Source organism: Chaetodon trifascialis, chromosome 17, assembly GCF_039877785.1.
Source record: "Chaetodon trifascialis isolate fChaTrf1 chromosome 17, fChaTrf1.hap1, whole genome shotgun sequence".
NCBI classification, from domain to species: Eukaryota; Metazoa; Chordata; class Actinopteri; order Chaetodontiformes; family Chaetodontidae; genus Chaetodon; species Chaetodon trifascialis.
In genome coordinates this window covers 3,115,786-3,143,072 of record NC_092072.1, presented here as the reverse complement: position 1 = coordinate 3,143,072, position 27,287 = coordinate 3,115,786, and the positions used below count along the sequence as shown (strand labels likewise).

Sequence of the window (27,287 nt, the reverse complement as noted above, 5' to 3'; positions counted from 1 at the left end):
TGACTGTAGCTGCAGTCATATGAACATTAGCTGCATTTTAACATCTTGTCATGTTGCTGTTATCTCACTGTCACTGTGACCTCGAGCCATGTGTCATCATAAGATAGCACCTGATGCCTCCACCATCCGTCTGTTGTTGTGATTACTTACAAAAAATAGATAAAACTGGATAAATAAAAGCTAAATAAACCCAGCAGTCACATAGTGGATTTACAGCACAATTCATGTCCCACATGTGTTCGATGATGGCAGACTGAGCTTTTGGGACGATCCATGTTTGTGTCTCCAGGTGAAACACCAGGAAGTCGTCTCCATTAAAGCCTTATTGGTGAAACCCGCTGACGTCTCCAGTCTCTGTAAAATGTGGACACCTGAAAGACAGACAGAGACTGCAGTGAACCACATCTGTTATTACATCTGGACCACAGAGACACACTGAGTCCACTGAGACCAACAGCTGATCTCCACTGTTGAAGGTGGTGTGGCTTCATGTGAGCTGCAGGGACACACACACTGAGCTGGAGTCCTGACGAGTGGACGGACATTAAACCTGGTCCCAGACTGAACCTGAAACCCACTGAGACCTGCAGATCGGTCCAACCAAATCCTCTTCCTGTGAGAAACTACAGACTGGACTGTAGAGGAAGTCTTGTTCAACAGTCTGACAACTTCCTTTACTTCAGTCAAGTGTGTGTGTGTGTGTGTGTGTGTGTGTGTGTGTGTGTGTGTGTGTGTGTGTGCAAGTGTTTATGAGGCAGCTGCATGTGTAAAGATAAAACAAATCACCAGTAACATCTGAGACTTCTTCAGACTGAAGTTGGTCTTTGAAGAGCTGCTGCTGCACTGAACTCTCTCCTGTCAACCCCTTCCAGTTCTTTGGATCTCCGTCTCTTCGGTTGTTCATCCAGGCCTGTTTGGGTGACGCTGTCTTCATGTTGCTGTCACAGAAGTTTGGACCTCCACAAGTTGTGGAGAATAAAACCTTCAGAGAGTGTTTCACTGTGAGAGAGACAGACTTTCCTTTTTTTTTTTTTGTTTGTTTTTTTTGCAGTAAGCCACCACATTGTCATCGACCACTGCAGTTCCCCCAAACTCTGGAAAGTTTGGGATTCCAGAAGATGCGATGTAGAAATACTTCAGGGAGTGTTTGACTGCAGACAAACAAGGTTTACAGAGTCAGTCTAAATATACACATCATCATCATCATCATCATCATCATCATCATCATCATCACACTCCTCATGAAGGTGATGTGCTGGTAACAGTTCAGATCACACATCATAACCCCACCTTGTACTAATGGTACACCAGTAAAGTACATACTGACACATACACGGGGACCTGCTCTATTATCACAGGGCTCAGTACGACCTACTGACCCCTGAGCAGCAGTTTGGTGTTTGGCTGCACTTTAAAGAGATACTATTGGATCTCTGCTTGGTAAAAAACACAAATGCAGGCTGAACAGAAGTTATTTAGGATCGATGCAGAAGCCTCTCCTCATGTGGTCATCATCGTATCATGTGATCATTCTGCCAGCAGATTTGTGAAATACTGTGACTCATCACTCCATCTTCAGCCAAACCTCCAGCTTTGATGCACATCTGTTTCACATCTCGTTCACTTGTACATGTGTATCAGTACATGCTTTACTGGCAAAGCGTTACTACAAATGATTAAGATGTGAATTTTGGGATGAATTGTGCTGTAAATCCACTATGTGCCTGATGGTTTTATGTAGTTTTTATTGATTTAGTTTTATTTATTTGTTGTAAGAATCACAGTAACAGAGGGAAGGTGGAGGCATCTTTAATTGTTTGTTCATTTGTATTGTACCCTGATGATGATGCATGGAGAGGGTTTGGCTCTCCAGGTGAGCACCGTCACGTCATGACATCAATGATGTTCGTCAGGCAGGAGAGACTTGATCTAAACTGCTTTCAGCGAGTGTTTGAAGGAAAGATGACAAGTGCGATCTTACCTGGAAATGCAAAGTGGCTCAAGAGAGACAACAGAATGACGACCTTCATGTTTGGAGGAGGAGGAGGAGGAGGAGGTTTCATCCGCGCAGTCTGAAGTGTTGAGCTGAGTTTCCTGTTGGATTTGAGGTGTGAGGAGCTCCGGATCCAGAAAACACCTCCATCTCCTCACTGCACCACCCAGCGGGGGTAGCGAGAGAGACATGAGGGTCGCGCACAGAAGAACGTGAGCGCGCATAGCGGATTTCATTTCGCGCGGGCGCGCTCAGGGTTACAATCGAAAGTCGAAAGGAAATAGAAGAGCTGACGCAGGTCGATCCTCCACAAACTCATCTTCATCAAAACAAGATGAAAGTGTTATTTTTGTTGCTTCTCTTCTGTCACGTTTCATCATCAGGTAAGATCACAGTTTAAATCTTTACTTTAACCTCTGTGCGTTTTGTTCCTGCGTAGATCACACTGCTAGTTTACTTTCACTTTGTATGAACCTGATAAGCCTGGTGTGTTTGAACTGAATCAAACTGAATGCATCACATTTATGAGTGTGATGTGTGGACTGTATTTCTACTGAATCTGTAAACCTTGTTTGTCTGCAGTGAAACACTCCCTGATGTTTTTCTTAACTGCATCTTATGGAGTCCCAAACTTCCCAGAGTTTGTGGGAGCTGCAGTGGTTGATGGACATCTGGTTGGTTACTGCGACATCAACAGAAAGACAATAGAACCAAAACAGGAGTGGGTGAAAACATTATTAGAAAATGATCCTCAGCACTTGGAGTGGTACAGAGAGCAATGTTTTCACATTCAGCCAAACTCATTCAAAATCATGTACAATTTGAAGCAGCGCTTCAACCAAAGTGAAGGTAAAGTATGGAAATATTTGTTTTGACTTTTTCCTGCTGTTCTGCATCTTAGTTGTACAGTGAGCCTCTACAGAGCCTGAAGATAATACTCAGATGTATTTTTACTCTGAAATGTAAGTAGAAGTTGATGTAAATCATGCCATCCTGATGGTTTACAGACAGCAGCCGACCACAAGCCGTCAGTCAGCATGCAAACAGAAATCAGCTGCTGCTTTGACTTGTTGCTGCATGTTGCTGCAATACTCAAAATAAAAGAATAACAATGATTGTAAGTTTCAAACTGTGAAAGAGAAATTGTGTTTCATCTCTCATGTAAAGAGAAAGTGCACTGATTATGTGCTTTTGAATGATGAACACAGCTCAAGACTTGGAGAACAGCAGCTCATCACACAATGCAACAATATCTTTAAGATCATCTTTCACTGGAGATTTCATCTGTACATCATTATTAATCACAGTCTCTGTTTGTGTCAGATGTTCTTATATTCCAGAACATGGATGGCTGTGAGTGGGATGATGAGACTGGAGAGGTTAATGGCTTTAATCAGTTTGGTTATGATGGAGAAGACTTTCTATCATTTGACATGACAACGCGGACATGGATCGCTCCAAAACAACAGGCTGTGGCCACCAAACTGAGCTGGGAGGCTGATGAAGCTGGATTGAAAGATAATGAGATTTTCCTCACTCAGATTTGTCCTGAGAGCCTGAAGAGGTATTTGGTCCATGGCAAGAGCTCTCTGCTGAGAACAGGTAGAATCACATGACCTGATGTGCTTCCTGTCATTAATACATCAGAGCTGAGGCTGATAGTCAGAGCACAGTCAGCATGAGTTCTCTCTCTCTGCAGAGCGTCCCTCAGTGTCTCTCCTCCAGAAGACTCCCTCCTCTCCAGTCAGCTGCCACGCTTCAGGTTTCTACCCTGACAGAGCCACACTCATCTGGAGGAAAGATGGAGAGGAGATTCATGAGGACGTGGAGCTCGGAGAGATCCTCCCCAACCACGACGGAACCTTCCAGACGAGCGCTGACCTGAACGTTTCATCAGTCCCACCTGAAGACTGGAGGAGGTACGACTGTGTGTTTCATCTCTCTGGTGTGGAGGACGACATCGTCACCAAACTGGACAAAGCAGCCATCAGGACCAACTGGGGTGAGACTGGGATCAGTATTTGTTTGTCCATTAAAGCAGACCTGGATTGTATCTACAGACGTTATGAACAAAAGCTTTTATAATTCCAGTTTGCAGCTCGTGTCTGATTTTCATACCTTTGGCCGTCATTTCTATCCGTTCTGATGACACTGAGCTCATCAAAGTCATTGATAATGTCAGAGGACACAGAGACATCAGTGCAACACACAGACATGTGAGTGGGAAACAAGCCTCTTAGCTCTCTGCAGCACAGCAGATGTCGGTGTTAAAGGAAAGCAGAACGACTGTTCACACTGAAATGCATTCTGTTTCTCACTGACTGTCTTCTTCACACAATCTGCTCCATATTGTGAAATACTAAAGTGGAGTCTATGAGCTGAACACATTCATCTCTGTCCAGAGGTGGAGTCAAAGTGTCAATGTTGTGTTTTGGTTCCAGTTTCTCCACCAGAGTTTCCTGTTGTTGCTGTTGTTGCAGTTGTTATAGGACTGCTGCTGCTGATACTCTTCATCACTGGACTCTTCATGTGGAGGAGGAACAATAACGGTGAGTGAAGCCATTTTTCCTCCACTGTTGGATTTCACATGCAGTTTCATGTTGAGGACAACATGTCGAATTGAAGACAGATTTATTGTGAAAGGATGAAAGTCTTGAAAAGTGTGAGCTGGCTGATGTTCAGTAACTTTACTGCCAGAAGAACACAGTAAAGGTCCTGAACAGATGTGCTGTATACAGGATAGAAGTTAGAGGAAGAAAACATGCAAACGTGTTTTCTTTTGTGTCCTTTCAGAAATTCTGATTGAACTTTTAATACTGTGATCTCTCATCTGTGTTTCAGGGTTCAGACGTGCAAACAGTAAGTTTTTCAATCAATCAATCAATCAATCAATCAATCAATCAATCAATCAATCAATCAATCAATCAATCAATCAATCAATCAATCATGTCCAGACACGTCTCTAATATATAATTATCAAATTTCAGATCTAATTATTCTCTTAATTTTTTTTGTCACCAGACTGAAATCCAGCTGCTAAGTGATCACAGTGAGTGTGTCCTTGTTTCAGCTCTGCTGTGCACACAACACTTCACTGGAATAATGTCCAACTTTCATCCTGTATTTCACGTTCAGCTGATGTTTAGAATCCACAGAGACAGTCCGTCCATGATAACTACAGGAAGCAGATGGGTTTCAGATCTTGTACCAATACAACGATGTAAAAATACTCTATTCCAAATCAAGTCCTGCTTTTAAAATCCTGCTTGAGTCAAAAGACACAAGTGTCATCAGCAAAATCTACTTAAATGACTTGACTTAAATGAAACAGATAAATGACATAAAAACATGAATAATGTCCATTATGAAGTCTAATCAGTACCTGATCAGTTACTGATCTTGTCATTTATTAATCTGTCTCCACAGACTCTCAGTGAGGATCAGAAGAGGACTCCACTGACGTTACTGTGGCATCAAAAATGCTGATTTGTTAAAGACATGTTTGTGATCAGAACGTGCTGATGTTTAACTTTGAGATGTGTAGTCGTAGAAGCTGTCAGAACATCACAGGTTCAGTCAAACAGGTCAAGTGTGAGTTCATTTACTCACCAAAGAAGATTATTGAAGTGTCAGTCAGAGCTGACAGAAGCTTCACTGGGAGGGACATCCGTGAATGTCTCTGTCCACATATCTTTATATTCTCTTTTTAGCTACTGTTACATGACACTGATTTTGCTGCTGTTATTTATGTTGTTTTATTGCTATTCATTTCTGATCAATCCTTTGCTGATATATTGCACTTTAAATTGAGTTTTAAGTTCTCTTAGACCCAGAAGCTTTAATTAAGATTAAGATTAAGAGTTACCTTATTGATCACTCAACACAACACAACACAACACAACACAACACAACACAACACAACACAACACAACACAACACAACACGCATATGCTATGCTTTTGGTGAAATTGTTTCTTCTGCATTTAACCCATCCTGGAAGTCCTTCCTCCGCAGCAGACCAGGAGCGGTGGGCTGCCAGCTGACAGCGGCGCCCGGGGACCCAGTTCCTTCTTGTCACCATTGGTCAGGTGGTGATCTTCTTGCATGTTTTTTGTGGGTTTTTTATGGAGGATACCCCAGATGAACTTGAGCAGCAGGCACTGAAGGCATGGTGGAGGACATGCTCCTGGTGCCCACAGCGCCCCAGGCGGGAATCGAACCCAGGACCTTCTAGCCGTGAAGCAACAGTGTCACCACTGTACTGTACTGTGCCACCAACACATTTTCATATATGTTTTATGAAGTTCTATATCTGATGAAATGGAGTAAAAGCCTTTAAAATCTTCTCAGCTGTGTTTGCACAGACTGTCCTGTCAGTCTGCTCTTTGCTCTGAAAATGTTCAGTTAACAAAATGCTGTCAAACAAGTGAAGAATGTTACATTTATTCAAACCAAAGCAGTTTAGGAACAATGATCTTTGTTATCTGGAGTTTTAAAACCTTCACCAAGTTTAGACAGTGCACTGAAGTCAGAGACTCGTTGGAGGTGTTTAATGCTAGAAGAGAAGAGCTTTGTTAAAGATGTGTTCAGCCAAATGTTCATTTATGTTTGAATTGAAATGAGCAATAAAGTTTGTTTTCTGAACGATGGATAGAAAATGTTACTGCTTCATTTGTTAAAGCTCTCAGGAGGAAAAGCCTGTTTTTCCAGTTTGAAACTGGATCTTGGTCCAGTGTTAAAGTCCTCGTCAGCCTCTGGAACACATATGCAGTGTTTTGATAGTGAAACTGTCAAAGATAAAGCCAGGCCGGTCCAGAACAGCACTGATGCTTCTCTGCTTCTCTGGACTTTGACATTATTAAACTCTGTCAGCACAAAGTGAAAAATATAACCATGAACTGTAGATTGAGGCTGAAGTTGAATTCCTGCATGTAGCAGCCTCCAAGAACAGGAACCAGTAGAAAAACCACTGCAGACATCTAAGATAAAGAGCTGGACAGCACCTGGGCCCGACATGATCCTCAGAATGATCCTCCATGAATGACTGGCAGCACAGATGAATCAGCTGCTAAGATCAGGAACCCACCCAGAATGGCTGACCCAAGGCCGTACAGTCCTCATCATGAAGGACCCACAGAAGGGCCCAGTACCATCCAACTACTGGCCCATAACCTGCCTGAGTACAACATGGAAGCTCCTGTAAGGCATCACCAAGAGTGGCTTTGGATACTGATTCCGAAGTGGGACAACAGTCAGCCACCTCCTCTACATGGATGACATCAAGCTGTATGCCAAGAGTGAGCGTGACATTGATTCCCTCACTCACCTCACCAGGATATACAGCAATGACATTGGGATGTCATTCGGACTGGACAAGTGTGGATGGATGGTGTGCAGAAGAGGGAAGATGATCACCACCGAAGGGGTTGAACTACCTGAAGGCAACATAGCAGATGTTCAGGACAGCTACAAATACCTAGGGATCCCACAGGCAAAGGGCAATCACAAGGAGGCAACACGGAGATCAGCCACAGCCAAATACTTTCAGAGGGTGAGGCAGATCCTGAAGAGTCAGCTGAATGGCAAGAACAAGATCCAGGCAATAAACACCTATGCCCTGCCAGTAATCAGATACCCTGCTGGTATAATATCCTGGCCACTGGAAGAAATGGAAGCCACTGATATCAAGACAAGGAAGCTCCTTACGGTGCATGGAGGGTTTCACCCTAAGTCTAGCGTCCTGAGGCTATACACCAAGCGGAAGACAGGAGGCCACCGACTAGTGAGTGTCAGAGCCACCATCCAGGAGGAAACAGCAAGCCTCTGGGAGTACATCAGGAAGATGGCTCCCAATGATGATCTGCTGAGTGAATGCCTCAGGCAGCAGAAGCCCAGCAAGGAAGAGCCAGAAGGGTTGGCATGGGCAGACAAGCCCCTGCATGGCATGTACCATCGACAGCTTGAGGATGTGGCTGACATAGCGAAAACATACCAGTGGCTGGAAAAGGCTGGACTGAAAGATAGCACAGAGGCACTGATCATGGCGGCACAAGAGCAAGCCTTGAACACAAGGTCAATAGAGGCCGGGATCTACCACAGAAGACCCCAGGTGCAGGCTGTGCAAAGATGCCCCTGAGACAATCCAGCACATAACAGCAGGGTGGAAGATGCTGCCAGGGAAGGCATACATGGAGCGTCATAACCAGGTGGCTAGCATCGTACACAGGAACATCTGTACCAAGTATGGGCTGGAGGTCCCAGGATCAAGGAGGAAGATGCCTCCAAAGGTGATCCAGAACGACCAAGCCAATATCCTGTGGGACTTCCAGTTCCAGACAGACAAACTGGTGATGGCGAACCAACCAGACATAGTGGTGGTAGACAAAGAACAGAAGACAGTCACAGTGGTGGATGTAGTGATCCCAAGTGACAGTAACATCAGGAAGAAAGAGCATGAGAAGCTGGAGAAATACCAGGGTCTCAAGGAGGAGTTGGAGAAGATGTGGGGCATAAAGGCAAAAGTGGTCCCAGTAGTGATTGGGGCACTCAGAACAGTAACCCCCAAGCTGGGAGAATGGCTCCAGCAGATACCAGGAAGAACGTGTGAGATCTCTGTCCAGAAGAGCGCACTCCTGGGAAGCCAAGATCCTGCGCAGAACCCTCAAGCTCCCAGGCCTCTGGTAGAGGACCCGAGCTTGAAGGAGGCACAATACCGCTCCAGGCGGGGGCGAGAAGGGGATTTTTTTTTTAGATAGATAGATAGATAGATAGATAGATAGATAGATAGATAGATAGATAGATAGATAGATAGATAGATAGATAGATAGATATCTTGGCTTTCTCCACTTTCTAATCATTACTCTCCTACTCACCTTTCCAGTAAAGGTCTCTCCCCTCTCACTCTCTGCTCCTCTGCCTTGAGTCTTACAGGTCAGTAGGGGTGGTGGAGTGATTATTATTAGTTAATTATTATTATAATTGTTATTATTATTATTAGCCACTGATGATAATCATACATGAATGAGCTCAGCTCCTGTACTCATCCATGCGTAAACTGAGAAACACAGCTGATGCTCCAGAAGGAAGTCACCCTAAAAATAGTACATGGTAAAAAGAGTGCACACTTAACTCTATAGACAACCAGGACCGTTACAATGCATTTCAGACTAACTAGCTAGCTAAGTAGCAGCGTTCTTTTAGAACTGGAATGTAACTGGGACAAAGGATGGAAATTAGCTGCTTGCTACAATCCTATGTATTTACACGAAAGTGTCTATTAATATGTATTGTCCCTGATGTTTTTTCATTAAATAAAAAAAGAACTGAACTGTCATAAAGCTCTGGGTGAGCGGTGACAACAACGATGAGCAGCTCCTCCATTGTTTCTGGCAGTTTCATTTTGCCAGGGAACACCAGGACGTCCGTACGTCAGCACGTCGATGACGATCTCAACGCTGATAGGCTGTCGCGGCGCGTCTTCACGCGAATCCGCCGCAAAAGTTCAATTATTTCATCTCGAGCGATGAAGCGATGACGCGATGGGGCGACGCGATGAGAGCGATTTTCGCGGCCAACGCGTCCATCGCGCCGCGCAATCGCGTCCATCCCGTCGCCCGGCAAAATGACGCTTCAAATCGCGTCTTTGCATTGAGCTTGTATGTAATCTTGCGGCGCGATCTTGTTTCATCGCTTGGTGGGAACGTAGCCTCGCTATGAAGTGAGGGGAAACTGACAGATTTATGATCATATTTAAGTGAATAATGACAGGTTATATGATAATTTATTTAAACTCATATTCTGTCCACTTTATACACTTTATATTGAATATGGCAGTATTTTTGTTATATACAGTATATAGATATTATTTATTTATAATAACAAAACACCAAATTATTTCGGGGGGCTTAAGGATATTTTAGGGGGGCTTCACCCCCCCTAAAATATGCCTAATGAGACCACTGATGATGATGATGATGATGATGATAACGATGATGTGAGAGAAGAGCTGCTTATGAAAACAATGCTGATTGGAAAAATTGGGGAACTGTTCAAGAACACACCCTGAAGTAGGAGGAGGAGGAGGAGGAGGAGGTTTCATCCGCGCAGTCTTTAGTGCCGTGTTGAGTTTCCTGTTGGATTAAAGGTGTGAGGAGACTGTGAGCAATAAAATCGTTTATACATATTCCAGCCTGAATAAAACCTTTAATTCTCAGTAGTTTGTGAAAGACCACAGGTCCAGGAAGTCAGAAACGGGAGCGGAGAACGTGAGCGGGCACTGCTGGTTTTCAGTGACGTGCAGGCGCGCGAGGGAAAAATCCCAAACGGTCCCTGAGAGAGCGAAGTCTGAAGATCACGCGCTCTCATCTTTATCAAAATAAAATGAAAGTGTTATTTTTGTTGCTTCTCTTCTGTCACGTTTCATCATCAGGTAAGATCACAGTTTAAATCTTTACTTTAACCTCTGTGCGTTTTGTTCCTGCGTAGATCACACTGCTAGTTTACTTTCACCTTTGTATGAACCCGATAAGCCTGGTGTGTTTGAACTGAATCAAACTGAATGGATCACATTTATGAGTGTGATATGTGGACTGTATTTCTACTGAATCTGTAAACCTTGTTTGTCTGCAGTGAAACACTCCCTGATGTTTTTCTTTTCTGGGTCTTATGGAGTCCCAATCCTTCCAGAGTTTGTGGGAGCTGCAGTGGTTGATGGACATCTGCTGGGTTACTGTGACAGCATCAAAAAGACAGTAGAACCAAAACAGGAGTGGGTGAAAACATTATTCGAAAATGATCCTCAGGAGTTGGAGTGGTCCAGAGAGCAATGTTTGCAGATTCAGCCAAACTTATTTAAAACCACGATGTCCAGTTTGAAGCAGCGCTTCAACCAAAGTGAAGGTAAAGTATGGAAAATATTCTTTTTGACTTTTTCCTGCTGTTCTGCATCTTAGTTGTACAGTGAGCCTCTACAGAGCCTGAAGATAATACTCAGATGTAATTTTACTCTGAAATGTAAGTAGAAGTTGATGTAAATCGTGCCATCCTGATGGTTTACAGACAGCAGCCGACCACAAGCCGTCAGTCAGCATGCAAACAGAAATCAGCTGCTGCTTTGACTTGTTGCTGCATGTTGCTGCAATACTCAAAATAAAAGAATAACAATGATTGTAAGTTTCAAACTGTGAAAGAGAAATTGTGTTTCATCTCTCATGTAAAGAGAAAGTGCACTGATTATGTGCTTTTGAATGATGAACACAGCTCAAGACTTGGAGAACAGCAGCTCATCACACAATGCAACAATATCTTTAAGATCATCTTTCACTGGAGATTTCATCTGTACATCATTATTAATCACAGTCTCTGTTTGTGTCTGTCAGATGTCCATGTTTTACAGAACATAGATGGCTGTGAGTGGGATGATGAGACTGGAGAGGTTAATGCTTTTAGTCAGTATGGTTTTGATGGAGAAGACTTTCTATCATTGGACATGAAGACGCTGACATGGATCGCTCTGAAACCACAGGCTGAGACCACCAAACTGAGCTGGGATGCTGATAAAGATAGATTGAAATATAGTAAGATTTCCCTCACTGAGATTTGTCCTGAGAGGCTGAAGAAGTATTTGGACCTTGGCAAGAGCTCTCTGCAGAGAACAGGTAGAATCACATGACCTGATGTACTTTCATGGACACAGCAATGTTCATTTTGCCTGCTCAGACTGACCTGCCATTGTTTTATCACTCCAGTCAGTCTAACATCACCTTCTTTTTGATCATCTTCTGTGGCAGTAAGGCAAGGCAAGGCAAATTTATTTGTATAGCACAATTCATACACCAGGCAATTCAAAGTACTTTACAGAAGCCTAAATATACATTAAAATCATAAATAGAAAATACATTTCAAAGAAAGAAAGAAAGAGAGAGAGAGAGAGAGAGAGAGAGAAATTAGAAGAGAATAGAAAAATAAAAATAAAATAAAATACATTTAAAGGAAAGTTAAAAACAGAAGTCAGTAAAAGACAATAATTTATCATTTCGAATGATTAAAATCATTGAGCAGACATATTTACTGTAAGTAAAAGCTGTCGCGAATAATAATGTTTTCAGCCCTGATTTAAATGAGCTGGGCCAGTAAAGACCAACCTACTGAAGATGAATGCATGAACAAGTTTTTCCATGTCTTATTTGGACAGACATCCCTTGATTCTGGTTACATTTTTCAGGTGGTAGAAGGCTGATTTGGTAATGACCGTTAATGGTTGGTAAAATTCAGGTCAGAATCAATTATTACACCAAGTTTTCTGGCTTTATCCGTTGTTGTCAGTGATATAGAGTTAAGGTGAGCACTGATCTTTGACCTTTCATTTTTGGGGCCAAATACAATCACTTCTGTCTTATCTGCATTAAGCTGAAGAAAATTCTGGCACATCCACTCATTGATTTGATGAATACACTCACTCAGTGAAAGTAAGGGACTGTAGTCATGTGATGACACAGAAATATAAAGTTGTGTATCATCTGCGTAAGTATGATAAGAAATATTATGATGCTCCATAATCTGAGCTAGGGGCAACATGTAGATATTGAAAAGAAGTGGTCCGAGAATGGACCCTTGTGGCACCCCACACATCATCTCTTTTCCTTCAGACACATGCTCACCAATTGACACAAAGTAGTCTCTATCTTGTAAATAGGATTTCAACCAGTGTAGTACAGGGTCAGTAGGTCCCACCCACTTTTCCAGTCTGTCAAGAAGTATGTCCTGATCAACCGTATCAAAGGAAGCACTGAGATCTAATAATACTAAGACTGAGGTTTTGGAAGCATCATTATTCAGATGTATGTCATTTAAAACTTTGATAAGTACAGTCTCGGTAAGATTTGATTTAGTCCTAACCAATCAGACATGACTTTCCATCAGAGCTGAGGCTGATAGTCAGAGCACAGTCAGCATGAGTTCTCTCTCTCTGCAGAGCGTCCCTCAGTGTCTCTCCTCCAGAAGACTCCCTCCTCTCCAGTCAGCTGCCACACTTCAGGTTTCTACCCTGACAGAGCCACACTCATCTGGAGGAAAGATGGAGAGGAGATTCATGAGGACGTGGAGCTCGGAGAGATCCTCCCCAACCACGACGGAACCTTCCAGACGAGCGCTGACCTGAAACCTTCAGTGTCTGAAGACTGGGGGAAGTACGAATGTGTGTTTCATCTCTCTGGTGTGGAGGACATCGTCACCAAACTGGACAAAGCAGCCATCAGGACCAACTGGGGTGAGACTGGGATCAGTATTTGTTTGTCCATTAAAGCAGACCTGGATTGTATCTACAGAGGTTATGAACAAAAGCTTTTATAATTCCAGTTTGCAGCTCGTGTCTGATTTTCATACCTTTGGCCGTCATTTCTATCCGTTCTGATGACACTGAGCTCATCAAAGTCATTGATAATGTCAGAGGACACAGAGACATCAGTGCAACACACAGACATGTGAGTGGGAAACAAGCCTCTTAGCTCTCTGCAGCACAGCAGATGTCGGTGTTAAAGGAAAGCAGAACGACTGTTCACACTGAAATGCATTCTGTTTCTCACTGACTGTCTTCTTCACACAATCTGCTCCATATTGTGAAATACTAAAGTGGAGTCTATGAGCTGAACACATTCATCTCTGTCCAGAGGTCGAGTCAAAGTGTCAATGTTGTGTTTTGGTTCCAGTTTCTCCCCCAGAGTTTCCTGTTGTTGCTGTTGTTGCAGTTGTTATAGGACTGCTGCTGCTGATAGTCTTCATCACTGGACTCTTCATGTGGAGGAGGAACAATAACGGTGAGTGAAGCCATTTTTCCTCCACTGTTGGATTTCACATGCAGTTTAATGTCCAGGACAACATGTCGAATTGAAGACAGATTTATTGTGAAAGGATGAAAGTCTTGAAAAGTGTGAGCTGGCTGATGTTCAGTAACTTTACTGCCAGAAGAACACAGTAAAGGTCCTGAACAGATGTGCTGTATACAGGATAGAAGTCAGAGGAAGAAAACATGCAAACGTCTTTTCTTTTGTGTCCTTTCAGAAATTCTGATTGAACTTTTAATACTGTGATCTCTCATCTGTGTTTCAGGGTTCAGACGTGCAAACAGTAAGTTTTTCTTTATGAAAAAATATTTATTTTGTTGTTTTATTATTATGAATCTAATGTGTCTGGTTTTATTTTCTTGTGACCTTTATTAATGAATCAATTATTCATGTCCAGTCATGTAATATGTAATATGTAAGTAGTATGTAGTATCTAATACGTAATTATCGAATTTCATATTTAATTATTTCACTGAATTTTTTGTGATCAGACTGAAATCCAACAGCTAAGTGATCACAGTGAGTGTGTCCTTGTTTCAGCTCTGCTGTGCACACAACAGTTCACTGGAATAATGTCCAACTTTCATCCTGTATTTCACGTTCAGCTGATGTTTAGAATCCACAGAGACAGTCCGTCCATGATAACTACAGGAAGCAGATGGGTTTCAGATCTTGTACCAATACAACGATGTAGAAATACTCTATTCCAAATTAGGGTTGTCCCGATCCGATCACGTGATCTGAAATCGGGGCTGTGATATGCTGCTATGTTTATGTCTGCTGTGTGGAAATATTTCAAAATGAACGACCAGAGCAATGCAGTTGCAAACTGTGAGATATGCAAAATCGGGATCTCGAGAGATGCGAAGGACAAAGCTGCTTTTAACAGCACAAACTTGATACGACACCTCAATACACTGCGCTGAGAATACGAGTTAGGAGTGCAGTTCCAAAACGCACAATACTGGCCTTAGGCTACGTGATAACAGTCGCTTTTATTTGCTCATTTGTTTGCATTTGATATTTTGATGCCTATTTTAAGTTAAGCAGCTATTTGTTTTAATGCTAATCTTTAATGTTGCACTATTCCTAATGAGAATAAATTTTTATTTTATTTCTGTGTTCTGTTCTGATTTGAGACTGTAATTCAAGCTACCTCATAGAAGTTTACAATAAACTGCACTGCATGCATGCACAATTGTGCACAAGTGTTACATGTTAATATAAGAGCCATTGGTAAAAAAAAAAAAAAATAATAAGGGACATCCTGGATCTTATTCTTTGCTCTTAGTTTGTTTCATAATGTTTTATAGAAGTATCGGATCGGGACTCGATCTCTATCTCTATTCCAAATCAAGTCCTGCTTTTAAAATCCTACTTGAGTAAAAAGACAGAAGTGTTATCAGCAAAATCTACTTATTGAATCAAAGTGAAAGTACTCGTGCTGAAGGAAAATGTCCACTGAGTGATAAAATATTACAGGTGGAGCTCGTTTTTACTACTTTATATACAGTCAGGTAGTTTGGCCCAGTGGTTCTGAACTTTGGCCCGGGGACTATTAAAGAAGAAAATATCATGAATTTATTAATTTTTTAAACTCAGAATCTTTTGCTTTTTGTGTGAAATACCAGATATTTTCACTCTTTTGGGCCTCAATCAGCTATCAAATGTTTTTAATATAAAATCTTAATCCGAAAAAATCTGAACTCTTAACTTTGAATTACCTCAAAAATCCTCTAAGTACAGCACTGAACAGAACTTAGTTCCTTTCCACCACTGCCAGAAACAGATAAATGACATAAAAACATGAATAATGTCCATTATGAAGTCTAATCAGTACCTGATCAGTTATTGATCTTTCATTTATTAATCTGTCTCCACAGACTCTCAGTGAGGATCAGAAGAGGACTCCACTGACGTTACTGTGGCATCAAAAATGCCGATTTGTTAAAGACATGTTTGTGATCAGAACGTGCTGATGTGTAACTTTGAGATGTGAAGTCGTAGAAGCTGTCAGGGAGGGAGGGAAATTCTTGAATGTGTGTGTGCTTATAGCTTTGTATTCTCTTTTTAGCTATTGTTACATCGCATTGATTTTGTTACTCTTATTTGTGATTGTCTGATTTATTCTTTGCAGCTTAAAATGAGTCTTAAGTTTTGCAGCCCTCCCGTTATTACAGATATGATTCATGATTGCGTCCATAAAACTAATAAAGGTATGATGGAACCTTAATTTAAGTTTTATGTTTGTTCATTTTTGAGTTCATCTGTTAAGGTTTGTTTAGACATTCTCAATGTGATGTGAAAGATGCCATTTGTAGAAGAAATAATAAAAACACAGGGCTGATGGGATACTGGATGAACAGCTTTGTCCAAAGTTCAGTGCATGGAGTTTGTTCACACTCATAGTGACAAGGGGTGCTGAGGCGTCTATAAATGGCCTATCATCTGCTGCGTCACTCATTACAGAGTTACAAACTGCCTCTGGAAGCAACAGCAGCACAGAACTGTTCATCAGGAGTTTAACAGCCTGGGTCAGTTCTACCTCAGTAAGTTTCCTCTTGTACACTGTGACAGCTGCACAGACAAAGACGAGCAGTTACAGTGGTCACAGTCAGACAAACAAGCTGTTTCAATGTATTCTGTTTCTCCGTCTTTTGATTTCAGTCTCACATATTTCCCTGTAAAAAAGTGCTTTTAATTCACATTTGACTTCCTCATAGATTCTATGAGGAAACTGCTTCAGATGTTCAGACACTTTCTCACAGCCATACATCATCAAATGATTGTGGGAAGTTGCTTGTTCTTTTAATACATCTTGTGGATCCAGACAGCTCTCATAAACTCTCACAAAGCTTGATATTCAGTTTCCTGAGCTGCTGCAGGAGTCGGGGGTGCAGGGGTCACTGCTGTGAGCCATTTGCTCCTTGTAAGCTCAGATCAAGATGTGTTTTCAGAAGTCATGCAGAGTGTGAAAATGCCCTCTGAAACACAATGAGGAAGTCAGGAGCCTCTGAGTCGTACTGGACTGATCTTTACTTCTGCAACTCAAGAGGAGGAAGCTAAATAAAAGCAGCTTTTTATCAATAACAAAACATCTCAGGATGAACATTTCAGCAGCAGAAACAGGCTCATGAACCTTAATCTGAAACAGGTTATATTACTGTCCTCACATACACACAATGTATGTCGGCAGTATGTTACTGATGCACACATGCAGCTGCCTTACACACACACACACACACACACACACACACACACACACACACACACACACACACACACACACACACACACACACACACACACAGTGTAGAAGAAGTACTCCCACACTTGGCTGAAGAAAAGGAAGCTGTCAGACTGTTGAACAAGACTTCCTCTACAGTCCTCTACAGGAAGAGTGTGGTAACGTCCACGTGAAAAAGAAGCACGGGACATGTACTGGTGTTTGATCGACTTTCTATTGAACCTGCTCGATCAATACATTACATACAGACTTCAGCATACAACTAGTAATCATGCAGAGAGCTGACACGGCTACCCATACACACACTGTCTGAGGTGCCTGGGAAAACTCATTAACACGTAATCACTGGAGCAACAGTGTCCCCCAGTGGGTGCATGGATACACCATCAATATATTCCCCAGTCTTAACAAATGGAAAAGCTGTTTCTGTCTGTCTGTCTTTCAGGTGTCCACATTTTACAGAGACTGGAGACATCAGCGGGTTTCACCAATAAGGCTTTAATGGAGACGACTTCCTGGAGTTTCACCTGGAGACACAAACATGGATCGTCCCAAAAGCTCAGTCTGCCATCATCAAACACATGTGGGACAGAGACACAGCTAGAAAAGACTTTTCTCAGAACTTCCTGCATGTGGGAAATGCACATTTAGTTTATTTCACCTGATGAGCTGCACATGCAGTTTGACATTTGTCAATAATGTTGACTTTTTAATTCCCATGGAGTTCAGCGCCTCTGCTGTCACTGTGGTAAAGCGGCACAAACACTGCAGCAGTGTGTGTTCAGAAGAAAGAAAAATAATGGTGAGGAACAAAACCTTTTTACATTTAATAATGAAAGCTTCAGGCTTTCAGGACATGACTGTGATATCCATAAATACATTTTCCTACTTACAGGGATTGATTTCTTGTATTTTTACTTTTCAATCTTAATAATTTATCGTTCAAATCAAATCAAACTTTATTTATATAGCACTTTTCATACACGATAAAATGCAGCACAAAGTACTTTACAACAGTTAAAAACATTATAAAAGAAAACTTAGATACAGAGAAAACCCATCCCTCCCACCCTGCGTAGGTACATATGCACACCCACGACTTCACTCACACACACACACACACACACACACACACGCACGCACGCACGCACGCACGCACGCACGCACGCACGCACGCACACACACACACACACACACACACACACACTGTAGTGAGACATGGCACTGAGGATCAGGGAAAATGCCACCTTTGGGGCCGTCCACGCTGAGAGGAGTCATTGCAGACTATGGCCACAGGGGATGCCGGCACCCGGGCCCCCCCTACTCCAACAGACAGTTAGACCCGGACACCAAGGTGGGGAGCCCCCCGCCCAGCCAGGTCGAAGGAACCCAGGACCAGCACCCCCAGCAGCAGACCAGACACAACTCTCAGTGTGGAGGCCCCCCCCTGAGGAAACAGGAAACACTGCAGTTAAAAGTCAAAGGCACGATATAAGACAGCTAAAATAAATTAGACAGTTACAGGAAGAAAAATACATAAGATAATAAATAAAGTAGAATAAATAGAATAAAATACTACAGAATATAAAACAGCAAAATAAAAGAAATGCTCTTTTTAGGAAGACCAGAGAGCAGGGTGTTGTGTTCATCTTTGAAACTTTGGACTGCATCCAAGACCTATATCAACCACCGGCCCCCTCTGCTGGTCCCCACTGGTGGCGACACACTAATATCAACACATCCCCCTTTCTGTGAAGTTAACAATGAGCATGAGAAACACATGCCTTAATACACTTACATGATGTCAGTACTATAAATCAGAATGATTGTAACCACAATTACAACTTCTTGTAAACTCCAGCTTGCTTTGTTGAACATTTTACCATGTTTTCACTTATCACCAAGCTTTTTTAGACAAATAAACACATTTCAAAAACCACACATCGTATTTCTTTCTTTCTTTCTTTCTTTCTTTCTTTCTTTCTTTCTTTCTTTCTTTCTTTCTTTCTTTCTTTCTTTCTTTCAGCTCCAAGCCCGTCCTTCGAAGCATCTGTGGAAATCTTCAGTTTCTTGGTTGGATCATGATAAACCGGCACGGGGACAGTCGTCAGTTCTCTCAATGCCGACGTTCTCACTGGCAGGTTTGGTATGAACTTTCCAATACAGTTTATCATCCCCATCACTCTCAGCACACCTTGCTTGTCAGTTGGGCGTGGCATGCCTAGGATAGCTTTTATCTTTCTTTCATCAGGCTCAATACCTCGAGCAGATATTTTGTCACCCAAAAATGTTATTCAGGGGCACTTCTGAAATATTTTGGAGCTGGAGCACCCACTGGCCAAAATGTGGAGTCAGAAACCCCCACAGCAGCCACAGACATGGCCCTGCAGTCTGATGAAGGATTTGTGCAAATCACATTGGTGTTTACATACTGTATTTCATTTATTTATCTTGTTTTTGAAATAAAATAAAATAAAATAAAATAAAATAAAATAAAATAAAATAAAATAAAATAAAATAAAATAGTACAAATAATATAATATATTGTTGTGTTGGTGGGGTCTGGGCTTGGGTTTGGGTTCTTTTTTTTGTTGGGGGGGGGGGGGGGGGGGGGGGGGGTGCAAGGTGTAAAACTAGCCAGGACCGCCTCATTGGATGAGGAGGAGGTTTCATCCGCGCAGTCTTGAGTGTCGAGTGGACTCCTTCATCTCCTCACTGCGCCACCCAGCGGGGGTTGCGAGAGAGACATGAGGGTCGCCAAACCTCCTCCGTCACTCATGAGGTGGAGATTACTCATGACGCACAAGGTGTAAACTTCAAATGTGCAGAAAGAAACACTTGAGGACTGCTGCTTCGACACTGATTATTGATATGTTGCTGCGTCAAATTATGAATCTAACAGAAATAAGAACAACTGACAATTTAATCCGTTTCTGACTGAAGAGCAGATGAGAGTGTGAGCAGTAAAGTCATTTCTACATATTCTAGTCTGAATAAAACCTTAATTTCTTGGTAGTTTGTGAAAGACCACAGGTCCAGGACGTCTGAAACGACGCAGTGCCAGAATCGAGGGATCAACAGATCCGGAGGGAAGGCGCACAGAAACATCCTGCGCCAGGACAGGTGCGCAAACACGTCAGGTGAGTGCGCAGGTAAAGGTTGTCAGTGTGCGCCGGCGCGCGAAGGAAAAACCTCAAACGATCCCTCAGAGAGCGAAGTCTGAAGGAAATAGAAGAGCTGAAGCAGGTCGATCCTCCACAAACTCATCTTTATCAAAACAAGATGAAAGTGTTATTTTTGTTGCTTCTCTTCTGTCACGTTTCATCATCAGGTAAGATCACAGTTTAAATCTTTACTTTAACCTCTGTGCGTTTTGTTCCTGCGTAGATCACACTGCTAGTTTACTTTCACCTTTGTACTAACCTGATAAGCCTGGTGTGTTTGAACTGAATCAAACTGAATGGATCACATTTATGAGTGTGATGTGTGGACTGTATTTCTACTGAATCTGTAAACCTTGTTTGTCTGCAGTGAAACACTCCCTGATGTTTTTCGTGACTGCATCTTCTGGAGTCTCAAACTTTCCAGAGTTTATTATAGCTGCAGTGGTTGATGGACATCTGGTGGGTTACTGTGACAGCATCAAAAAGACAGTAAAACCAAAACAGGAGTGGGTGAAAACATTATTCGAAAATGATCCTCAGGAGTTGGAGTGGTCCAGAGAGCAATGTTTGCAGATTCAGCCAAACTTATTTAAAACCAGGATGTCCAGTTTGAAGCAGCGCTTCAAACAAAGTGAAGGTAAAGTATGGAAAATATTCTGTTTGACTTTTTCCTGCTGTTCTGCATCTTAGTTGTACAGTGAGCCTCTACAGAGCCTGAAGATAATACTCAGATGTAGTTTTACTCTGAAATGTAAGTAGAAGTTGATGTAAATCATGCCATCCTGATGGTTTACAGACAGCAGCCGACCACAAGCCGTCAGTCAGCATGCAAACAGAAATCAGCTGCTGCTTTGACTTGTTGCTGCATGTTGCTGCAATACTTAAAATAAAAGAATAACAATGATTGTAAGTTTCAAACTGTGAAAGAGAAATTGTGTTTCATCTCTCATGTAAAGAGAAAGTGCACTGATTATGTGCTTTTGAATGATGAACACAGCTCAAGACTTGGAGAACAGCAGCTCATCACACAATGCAACAATATCTTTAAGATCATCTTTCACTGGAGATTTCATCTGTGCATCATTATTAATCACAGTCTCTGTTTGTGTCTGTCAGATGTTCATGTTTTACAGAAGATAGATGGCTGTGAGTGGGATGATGAGACTGAGGAGGTTAATGGTTTTAATCAGTTTGGTTATGATGGAGAAGACTTTCTATCATTTGACCTGAAGACGCTGACATGGATCGCTCTGAAACAAGAGGCTGAGACCATCAAACTGAGCTGGGAGGCTGATGAAGATAGATTGAAATATAATGAGATGTTCCTCACTGAGATTTGTCCTGAGAAGCTGAAGAAGTATTTGGACCTCAGCAAGAGCTCTCTGCAGAGAACAGGTAGAATCACATGACCTGATGTGCTTCCTGTCATTAATACATTACATGTAGTCTGACATCACCTTCTTTTTGATCGTTTTCTGTGGCAGTAAGATTTGATTTAGTCCTAACCAATCAGACATGACTTTCCATCAGAGCTGAGGCTGATAGTCCGAGCACAGTCAGCATGAGTTCTCTCTCTCTGCAGAGCGTCCCTCAGTGTCTCTCCTCCAGAAGACTCCCTCCTCTCCAGTCAGCTGCCACGCTTCAGGTTTCTACCCTGACAGAGCCACACTCATCTGGAGGAAAGATGGAGAGGAGATTCATGAGGACGTGGAGCTCGGAGAGATCCTCCCCAACCACGACGGAACCTTCCAGGCGAGCGCTGACCTGAAACCTTCAGCGTCTGAAGACTGGAGGAGGTACGACTGTGTGTTTCAGCTCTCTGGTGTGGAGGACGACATCGTCACCAAACTGGACAAAGCAGCCATCAGGACCAACTGGGGTGAGACTGGGATCAGTATTTGTTTGTCCATTAGAGCAGACCTGGATTGTATCTACAGACGTTATGAACAAAAGCTTTTATAATTCCAGTTTGCAGCTCGTGTCTGATTTTCATACCTTTGGCCGTCATTTCTATCCGTTCTGATGACACTGAGCTCATCAAAGTCATTGATAATGTCAGAGGACACAGAGACATCAGTGCAACACACAGACATGTGAGTGGGAAACGAGCCTCTTAGCTCTCTGCAGCACAGCAGATGTTGGTGTTAAAGGAAAGCAGAACGACTGTTCACACTGAAATGCATTCAGACAGTCAATGTTTCTCACTGACTGTCTTCTTCACACAATCTGCTCCATATTGTGAAATACTAAAGTGGAGTCTATGAGCTGAACACATTCATCTCCGCCCAGAGGTCGAGTCAAAGTGTCAATGTTGTGTTTTGGTTCCAGTTTCTCCCCCAGAGTTTCCTGTTGTTGCTGTTGTTGCAGTTGTTATAGGACTGCTGCTGCTGATAGTCTTCATCACTGGACTCTTCATGTGGAGGAGGAACAATAACGGTGAGTGAAGCCATTTTTCCTCCACTGTTGGATTTCACATGCAGTTTCATGTCCATGACAACATGTCACATTGAAGACAGATTTATTGTGAAAGGATGAAAGTCTTGAAAAGTGTGAGCTGGCTGATGTTCAGTAACTTTACTGCCAGAAGAACACAGTAAAGGTCCTGAACAGATGTGCTGTATACAGGATAGAAGTTAGAGGAAGAAAACATGCAAACGTGTTTTCTTTTGTGTCCTTTCAGAAATTCTGATTGAACTTTTAATACTGTGATCTCTCATCTGTGTTTCAGGGTTCAGACGTGCAAACAGTAAGTTTTTCTTTATGAAAAAATATTTATTTTGTTGTTTTATTATTATGAATCTCATGTGTCTGGAAAAAAAAATGTGATCGGGACATCTCTATTCCAAATCAAGTCCTGCTTTTAAAATCCTACTTGAGTAAAAAGACAGAAGTGTTATCAGCAAAATCTACTTAAGGAATCAAAGTGAAAGTACTCGTGCTGAAGGAAAATGTCCACTGAGTGATAAAATATTACAGGTGGAGCTCGTTTTTACTACTTTATCTACAGTCAGGTAGTTTGGCCCAGTGGTTCTGAACTTTGGCCCGGGGACTATTAAAGAAGAAAATATCATGAATTTATTAATTTTTTAAACTCAGAATCTTTTGCTTTTTGTGTGAAATACCAGATATTTTCACTCTTTTGGGCCTCAATCAGTTATCAAATGTTTTTAATATAAAATCTTAATCCGAAAAAATCTGAACTCTCAATTAAATTAAACAATTACCTCAAAAAGCTCAAAAGTTTAGCACTGAACAGAACTTAGTTCCTTTCCACCACTGCCAGAAACAGATAAATGACATAAAAACATGAATAATGTCCATTATGAAGTCTAGTCAGTACAGTACCTGATCAGTTATTGATCTTTCATTTATTAATCTCTTCTCTTCTCTTCTCTTCTCTTCTCTTTTTAGCTATTGTTACATCGCATTGATTTTGTTACTCTTATTTGTGATTGTCTGATTTATTCTTTGCAGCTTAAAATGAGTCTTAAGTTTTGCAGCCCTCCCGTTATTACAGATATGATTCATGATTACTGTACATAAAACTAATAAAAGTATGATGGAACCTTAATTTAAGTTTTATGTTTGTTCATTTTTGAGTTCATCTGTTAAGGTTTGTTTAGACATTCTCAATGTGATGTGAAAGATGCCATTTATAGAAGAAATAATAAAAACACAGGGCTGATGGGAAAACTGGATGAAACTCCAGCTTGCTTTGTTGAACATTTTACCATGTTTTCACTTATCACCAAGCTTTTTTAGACAAATAAACACATTTCAAAACCCACACATCGTATTTCTTTCTTTCTTTCTTTCTTTCTTTCTTTCTTTCTTTCTTTCTTTCTTTCTTTCTTTCTTTCTTTCTTTCTTTCTTTCTTTCTTTCTTTCTTTCTTTTTAAACAACATTGAACATTAGAACCTAAGCATCCACTACACTGATTTAAAGATCAAGTTTTGCTGGTCTTTTGACCTGACGTTCAGATCTCCTCAGTACAGGCAGCCCTGTGGAAACATCACTTGTCTCCACCTGCACATGTCCATCAGATTTCAACTCAGGCACCATGTCGACCTGTGACGCAGCATCCTTTCCATCTGCATCACCACACAGTGTCCCTTGGAAAGTCTCTTTGGTTCTCAGACGGTTGCGACGGTTCCTTCTGACCACATGTCCTTCCTGAGTTCTCCCTTTGTAGGACATTGGTCCTGTTTCCTGAAGAACAGTAGCTTTTCTGTTCCATGCATCCTGGTCTTGGATTCTCACCACATCATCCTTTTTAAGTGGTCTGAGAGCTTTCGTTGACTTGTCATAACGCTGTTTTTGTTTCCATTTCAGGTTCTCCATTTTCGACTGTATCTCAGTCCTCTGTTTGACCTCTGTGTAGCAGGGCAGTGTAGTGCGCAGCTTGCGACTTGCGACAGTTAAGGGGGGCAGACCTGAAGCTCAGCAGAGCTCGATAAGGATCTGACTCACTGTCTGTGGCCTTCTTCAGAAGCTGCTTAATGATGTGCGCTCCCTTTTCAGCTTGGCCATTTGCCTGTGCACGCTGGGGACTGGATGTGACACAGTGGAAACCTGGCAAATATGGACTTGACATGAGTAATAACAATGTTGGCAGTTGCATTTGTGAGCAGAGCAATTTCTGGGAAGTTTGAATCGTAATCGAAGTCTTTTCCATTACAATGAAACGACTCTGAGAGGATGATGATCTGTCTCAACTGTGAAGGTGGGAAGACCATATACATAGCAATGAAAGATCTCCAGTTCATAAGTCAGTCCAAGACACTCTTTTTCACTTTGAGCATATCTGCTTTCAGTCTTAGTCATGGATCTGAAGCCTAACTCACTGGCTTCCAACTTTCTGCGTCAGCTTGCAGCAAGACAGCTCCAAGCCCGTCCTTCGAAGCGTCTGTGGAAATCTTCAGTTTCTTGGTTGGATCATGATAAACCGGCACGGGGACAGTCGTCAGTTCTCTCAATGCCGACGTTCTCACTGACAGGTTTGGTATGAACTTTCCAATAAAGTTTATCATCCCCATCACTCTCAGCACACCTTGCTTGTCAGTTGGGCGTGGCATGCCTAGGATAGCTTTTATCTTTCTTTCATCAGGCTCAATACCTCGAGCAGATATTTTGTCACCCAAAAATGTTATTTCCTGCACATCAAATTGGCACTTGGCACGGTTTAGTTTCAACCCATTTTCCGTACCCTTTGGAGCACATTTGTCAGTCTTTCATTATGTTCTTGAAGGGTGCAGCCCCAGACGACCACGTCACCCACATAACAACGGACTCTTTCTAGTCCCTCTAACATGTTGTCCATGGCACGATGAAAAATCTCAGAGGTGAGATTATGCCAAATGGCATTCTGAGAAACCTGTACTTCCCATAAGGTGTATTGAAAGTGTAGTACTTTGAACTTGTCTCATCCAATTTGATTTGTCGGAATCTGCTTCCAGCTTTGAGAAATATTTGGCTCTGTTGGATTCATAATCTGACGCAGCGATAGTAATCAGTGTTGAAGCAGCAGTCATTGTTTTGTTCATCTTTGAAAATGATGAGATTTAGTCTGGTGTTCATGAGCGAACCGCTCGTATTCTTTTCTTTTAATTTACGTCTTGTACACCTTTTTTATAACCCCCACAGGACTGCATCCAAGACCTACATCAACCACCAGCCCCCTCCCCCATCAACACACAGGGCGTTACAGTAATCTAAATGACAGGAAATAAAAGCATGCATCAGCACCTCTGTGCTGGCCTGAGACGGACTCTGGCTATATTCTTCAGATGGTAAAAGCCAATTTTTGTTATATTTTTGATATGTGGGATAAAAGTCAGCTCAGAGTCAGAAATGACACCCAGTTTGTTTGTTTGTTTGTTTTTTTACAGATTGTGTTGCTTTAAAATCTTGTAATTTTTGGTAAAAGTCTGACAGTCAGTCTGACCTCCAGGACCTATTACTGAAACCTCTGTTTTGTGCTGGTTGAGCTGTAGGAAATTTCCTGCCGTCCATGACTTGATATCTAAAATGCAGTTAAAAAGGGGTATCTATTGGCCCTGTGCTATCAGGAGAATGATGACGATGATGTCAGAGGAGAGCTGCTTATGAAAACAATGCTGGGTGGATAAACTGGGAAACTGTTCAAGAACGCACACAGAAGGAGGAGGAGGAGGAGGAGGAGGAGGAGGGGGAGGGGGAGGAGGAGGAGGAGGAGGAGGAGGAGGAGGAGGAGGAGGAGGGGGAGGAGGAGGAGGAGGAGGAGGAGGGGGAGGGGGAGGAGGAGGAGGAGGAGGAGGAGGAGGTTTCATGCGCGCAGTCTTTAGTGTCGAGTTGAGTTTCCTGTTGGATTAAAGGTGTGAGGAGACAGTGTGGGCAATAAAATCGTTTCTACATATTCCAGCCCGAATAAAACCTTTATTTCTGAGTAGTTTGTGAAAGACCACAGGTCCAGGACGTCAGAAACGGGAGCGGAGAACGTGAGCGCACATTGCTGGTTTTCAGTGCTGTGCGGGCGCGCGAGGGAAAAACCCCAAACGGTCCCTCAGAGAGCGAAGTCTAATGGAAAGAACAGCTGACGCTTGTCGATCATGCGCGCTCTCGTCTTTGTGAAAACAAGATGAAAGTGTTATTTTTGTTGCTTCTCTTTTGTCACGTATCATCATCAGGTAAGATCACAGTTTAAATCTTGACTTGAACCTCTGTGCGTTTTGTTCCTGCGTAGATCACATTCAGGGGCAGACTGGGACAAAAAATCGGCCCTGGCATTTTGGACCAGACCGGCCCACCACACTGAATGTCTATACCAACTGTGCAGCTCTTCAAAACCACGCACCTTAAGCCACGCAATGAGTTAACGGGAATCAGTGAGAGTGGACACTAAATACTTCCAAAAAGTGTCATTTATTAACAAAAAGTACGCCCCACCGCTCCATCACAGTAAAGCATCTTTAAGCAGAATTCACCCTGCTGGGTGTACCTATGTGTTTCAGGGAGGAAGAAAAGAGAAAGAGAAAGACTAGAGATGAGAAATGATGGATCAGAC

General features: G+C 42.3%; 3 protein-coding genes across 4 annotated transcripts; all 3 read left to right on the top strand.

Moving 5' to 3' along the window:
* The first annotated feature begins 2,233 nt into the window (after window positions 1–2,233).
* On the top strand, window positions 2,234–6,645 carry LOC139345474 (major histocompatibility complex class I-related gene protein-like). Its single transcript, XM_070984080.1, has 6 exons — window positions 2,234–2,376; window positions 2,576–2,842; window positions 3,317–3,595; window positions 3,693–3,995; window positions 4,435–4,542; window positions 5,420–6,645. The coding sequence occupies exons 1-6, from the start codon at window positions 2,328–2,330 to the stop codon at window positions 5,428–5,430; spliced, it is 1,017 nt and encodes a 338-aa protein (XP_070840181.1). The 5' UTR covers window positions 2,234–2,327; the 3' UTR covers window positions 5,431–6,645.
* A 3,313-nt stretch (window positions 6,646–9,958) lies between these two features.
* LOC139345475 (major histocompatibility complex class I-related gene protein-like) lies at window positions 9,959–16,064 on the top strand. 2 transcript variants are annotated; one of them, XM_070984082.1, is made up of 6 exons: window positions 9,959–10,421; window positions 10,622–10,891; window positions 11,371–11,649; window positions 12,966–13,259; window positions 13,699–13,810; window positions 15,717–16,064. In XM_070984082.1, the coding sequence occupies exons 1-6, from the start codon at window positions 10,373–10,375 to the stop codon at window positions 15,748–15,750; spliced, it is 1,038 nt and encodes a 345-aa protein (XP_070840183.1). In that variant the 5' UTR covers window positions 9,959–10,372; the 3' UTR covers window positions 15,751–16,064. The 2 variants fall into 2 exon arrangements, with proteins under 2 accessions (XP_070840183.1, XP_070840182.1); XM_070984081.1 differs by lacking the exon at window positions 15,717–16,064 and having other exon boundaries at window positions 10,359–10,421; window positions 13,699–13,819.
* Window positions 16,065–20,133: 4,069 nt separating this feature from the next.
* Window positions 20,134–22,688, top strand: LOC139346042 (major histocompatibility complex class I-related gene protein-like). Its single transcript, XM_070984948.1, has 5 exons — window positions 20,134–20,411; window positions 20,612–20,881; window positions 21,361–21,639; window positions 21,827–22,171; window positions 22,612–22,688. Exons 1-5 carry the CDS (start codon window positions 20,363–20,365, stop codon window positions 22,686–22,688), a joined length of 1,020 nt encoding a protein of 339 aa, XP_070841049.1. The 5' UTR covers window positions 20,134–20,362.
* The last annotated feature ends 4,599 nt before the right edge of the window (window positions 22,689–27,287 follow it).

Bases quoted from the DNA above. Each gene is read 5' to 3' on its own strand.
- LOC139345475 (XM_070984082.1), top strand. From the start codon at position 10,373: ATGAAAGTGTTATTTTTGTTGCTTCTCTTCTGTCACGTTTCATCATCA. The intron at 10,422-10,621 runs GTAAGATCACAG...GTTTGTCTGCAG, and splicing joins CTGTCACGTTTCATCATCAG to TGAAACACTCCCTGATGTTT. The intron at 10,892-11,370 runs GTAAAGTATGGA...TGTGTCTGTCAG, and splicing joins GCGCTTCAACCAAAGTGAAG to ATGTCCATGTTTTACAGAAC.
- LOC139345474 (XM_070984080.1), top strand. From the start codon at position 2,328: ATGAAAGTGTTATTTTTGTTGCTTCTCTTCTGTCACGTTTCATCATCA. The intron at 2,377-2,575 runs GTAAGATCACAG...GTTTGTCTGCAG, and splicing joins CTGTCACGTTTCATCATCAG to TGAAACACTCCCTGATGTTT. The intron at 3,996-4,434 runs GTGAGACTGGGA...TTTTGGTTCCAG, and splicing joins AGCCATCAGGACCAACTGGG to TTTCTCCACCAGAGTTTCCT.
- LOC139346042 (XM_070984948.1), top strand. From the start codon at position 20,363: ATGAAAGTGTTATTTTTGTTGCTTCTCTTCTGTCACGTTTCATCATCA. The intron at 20,412-20,611 runs GTAAGATCACAG...GTTTGTCTGCAG, and splicing joins CTGTCACGTTTCATCATCAG to TGAAACACTCCCTGATGTTT. The intron at 21,640-21,826 runs GTAGAATCACAT...CTCTCTCTGCAG, and splicing joins GAGCTCTCTGCAGAGAACAG to AGCGTCCCTCAGTGTCTCTC.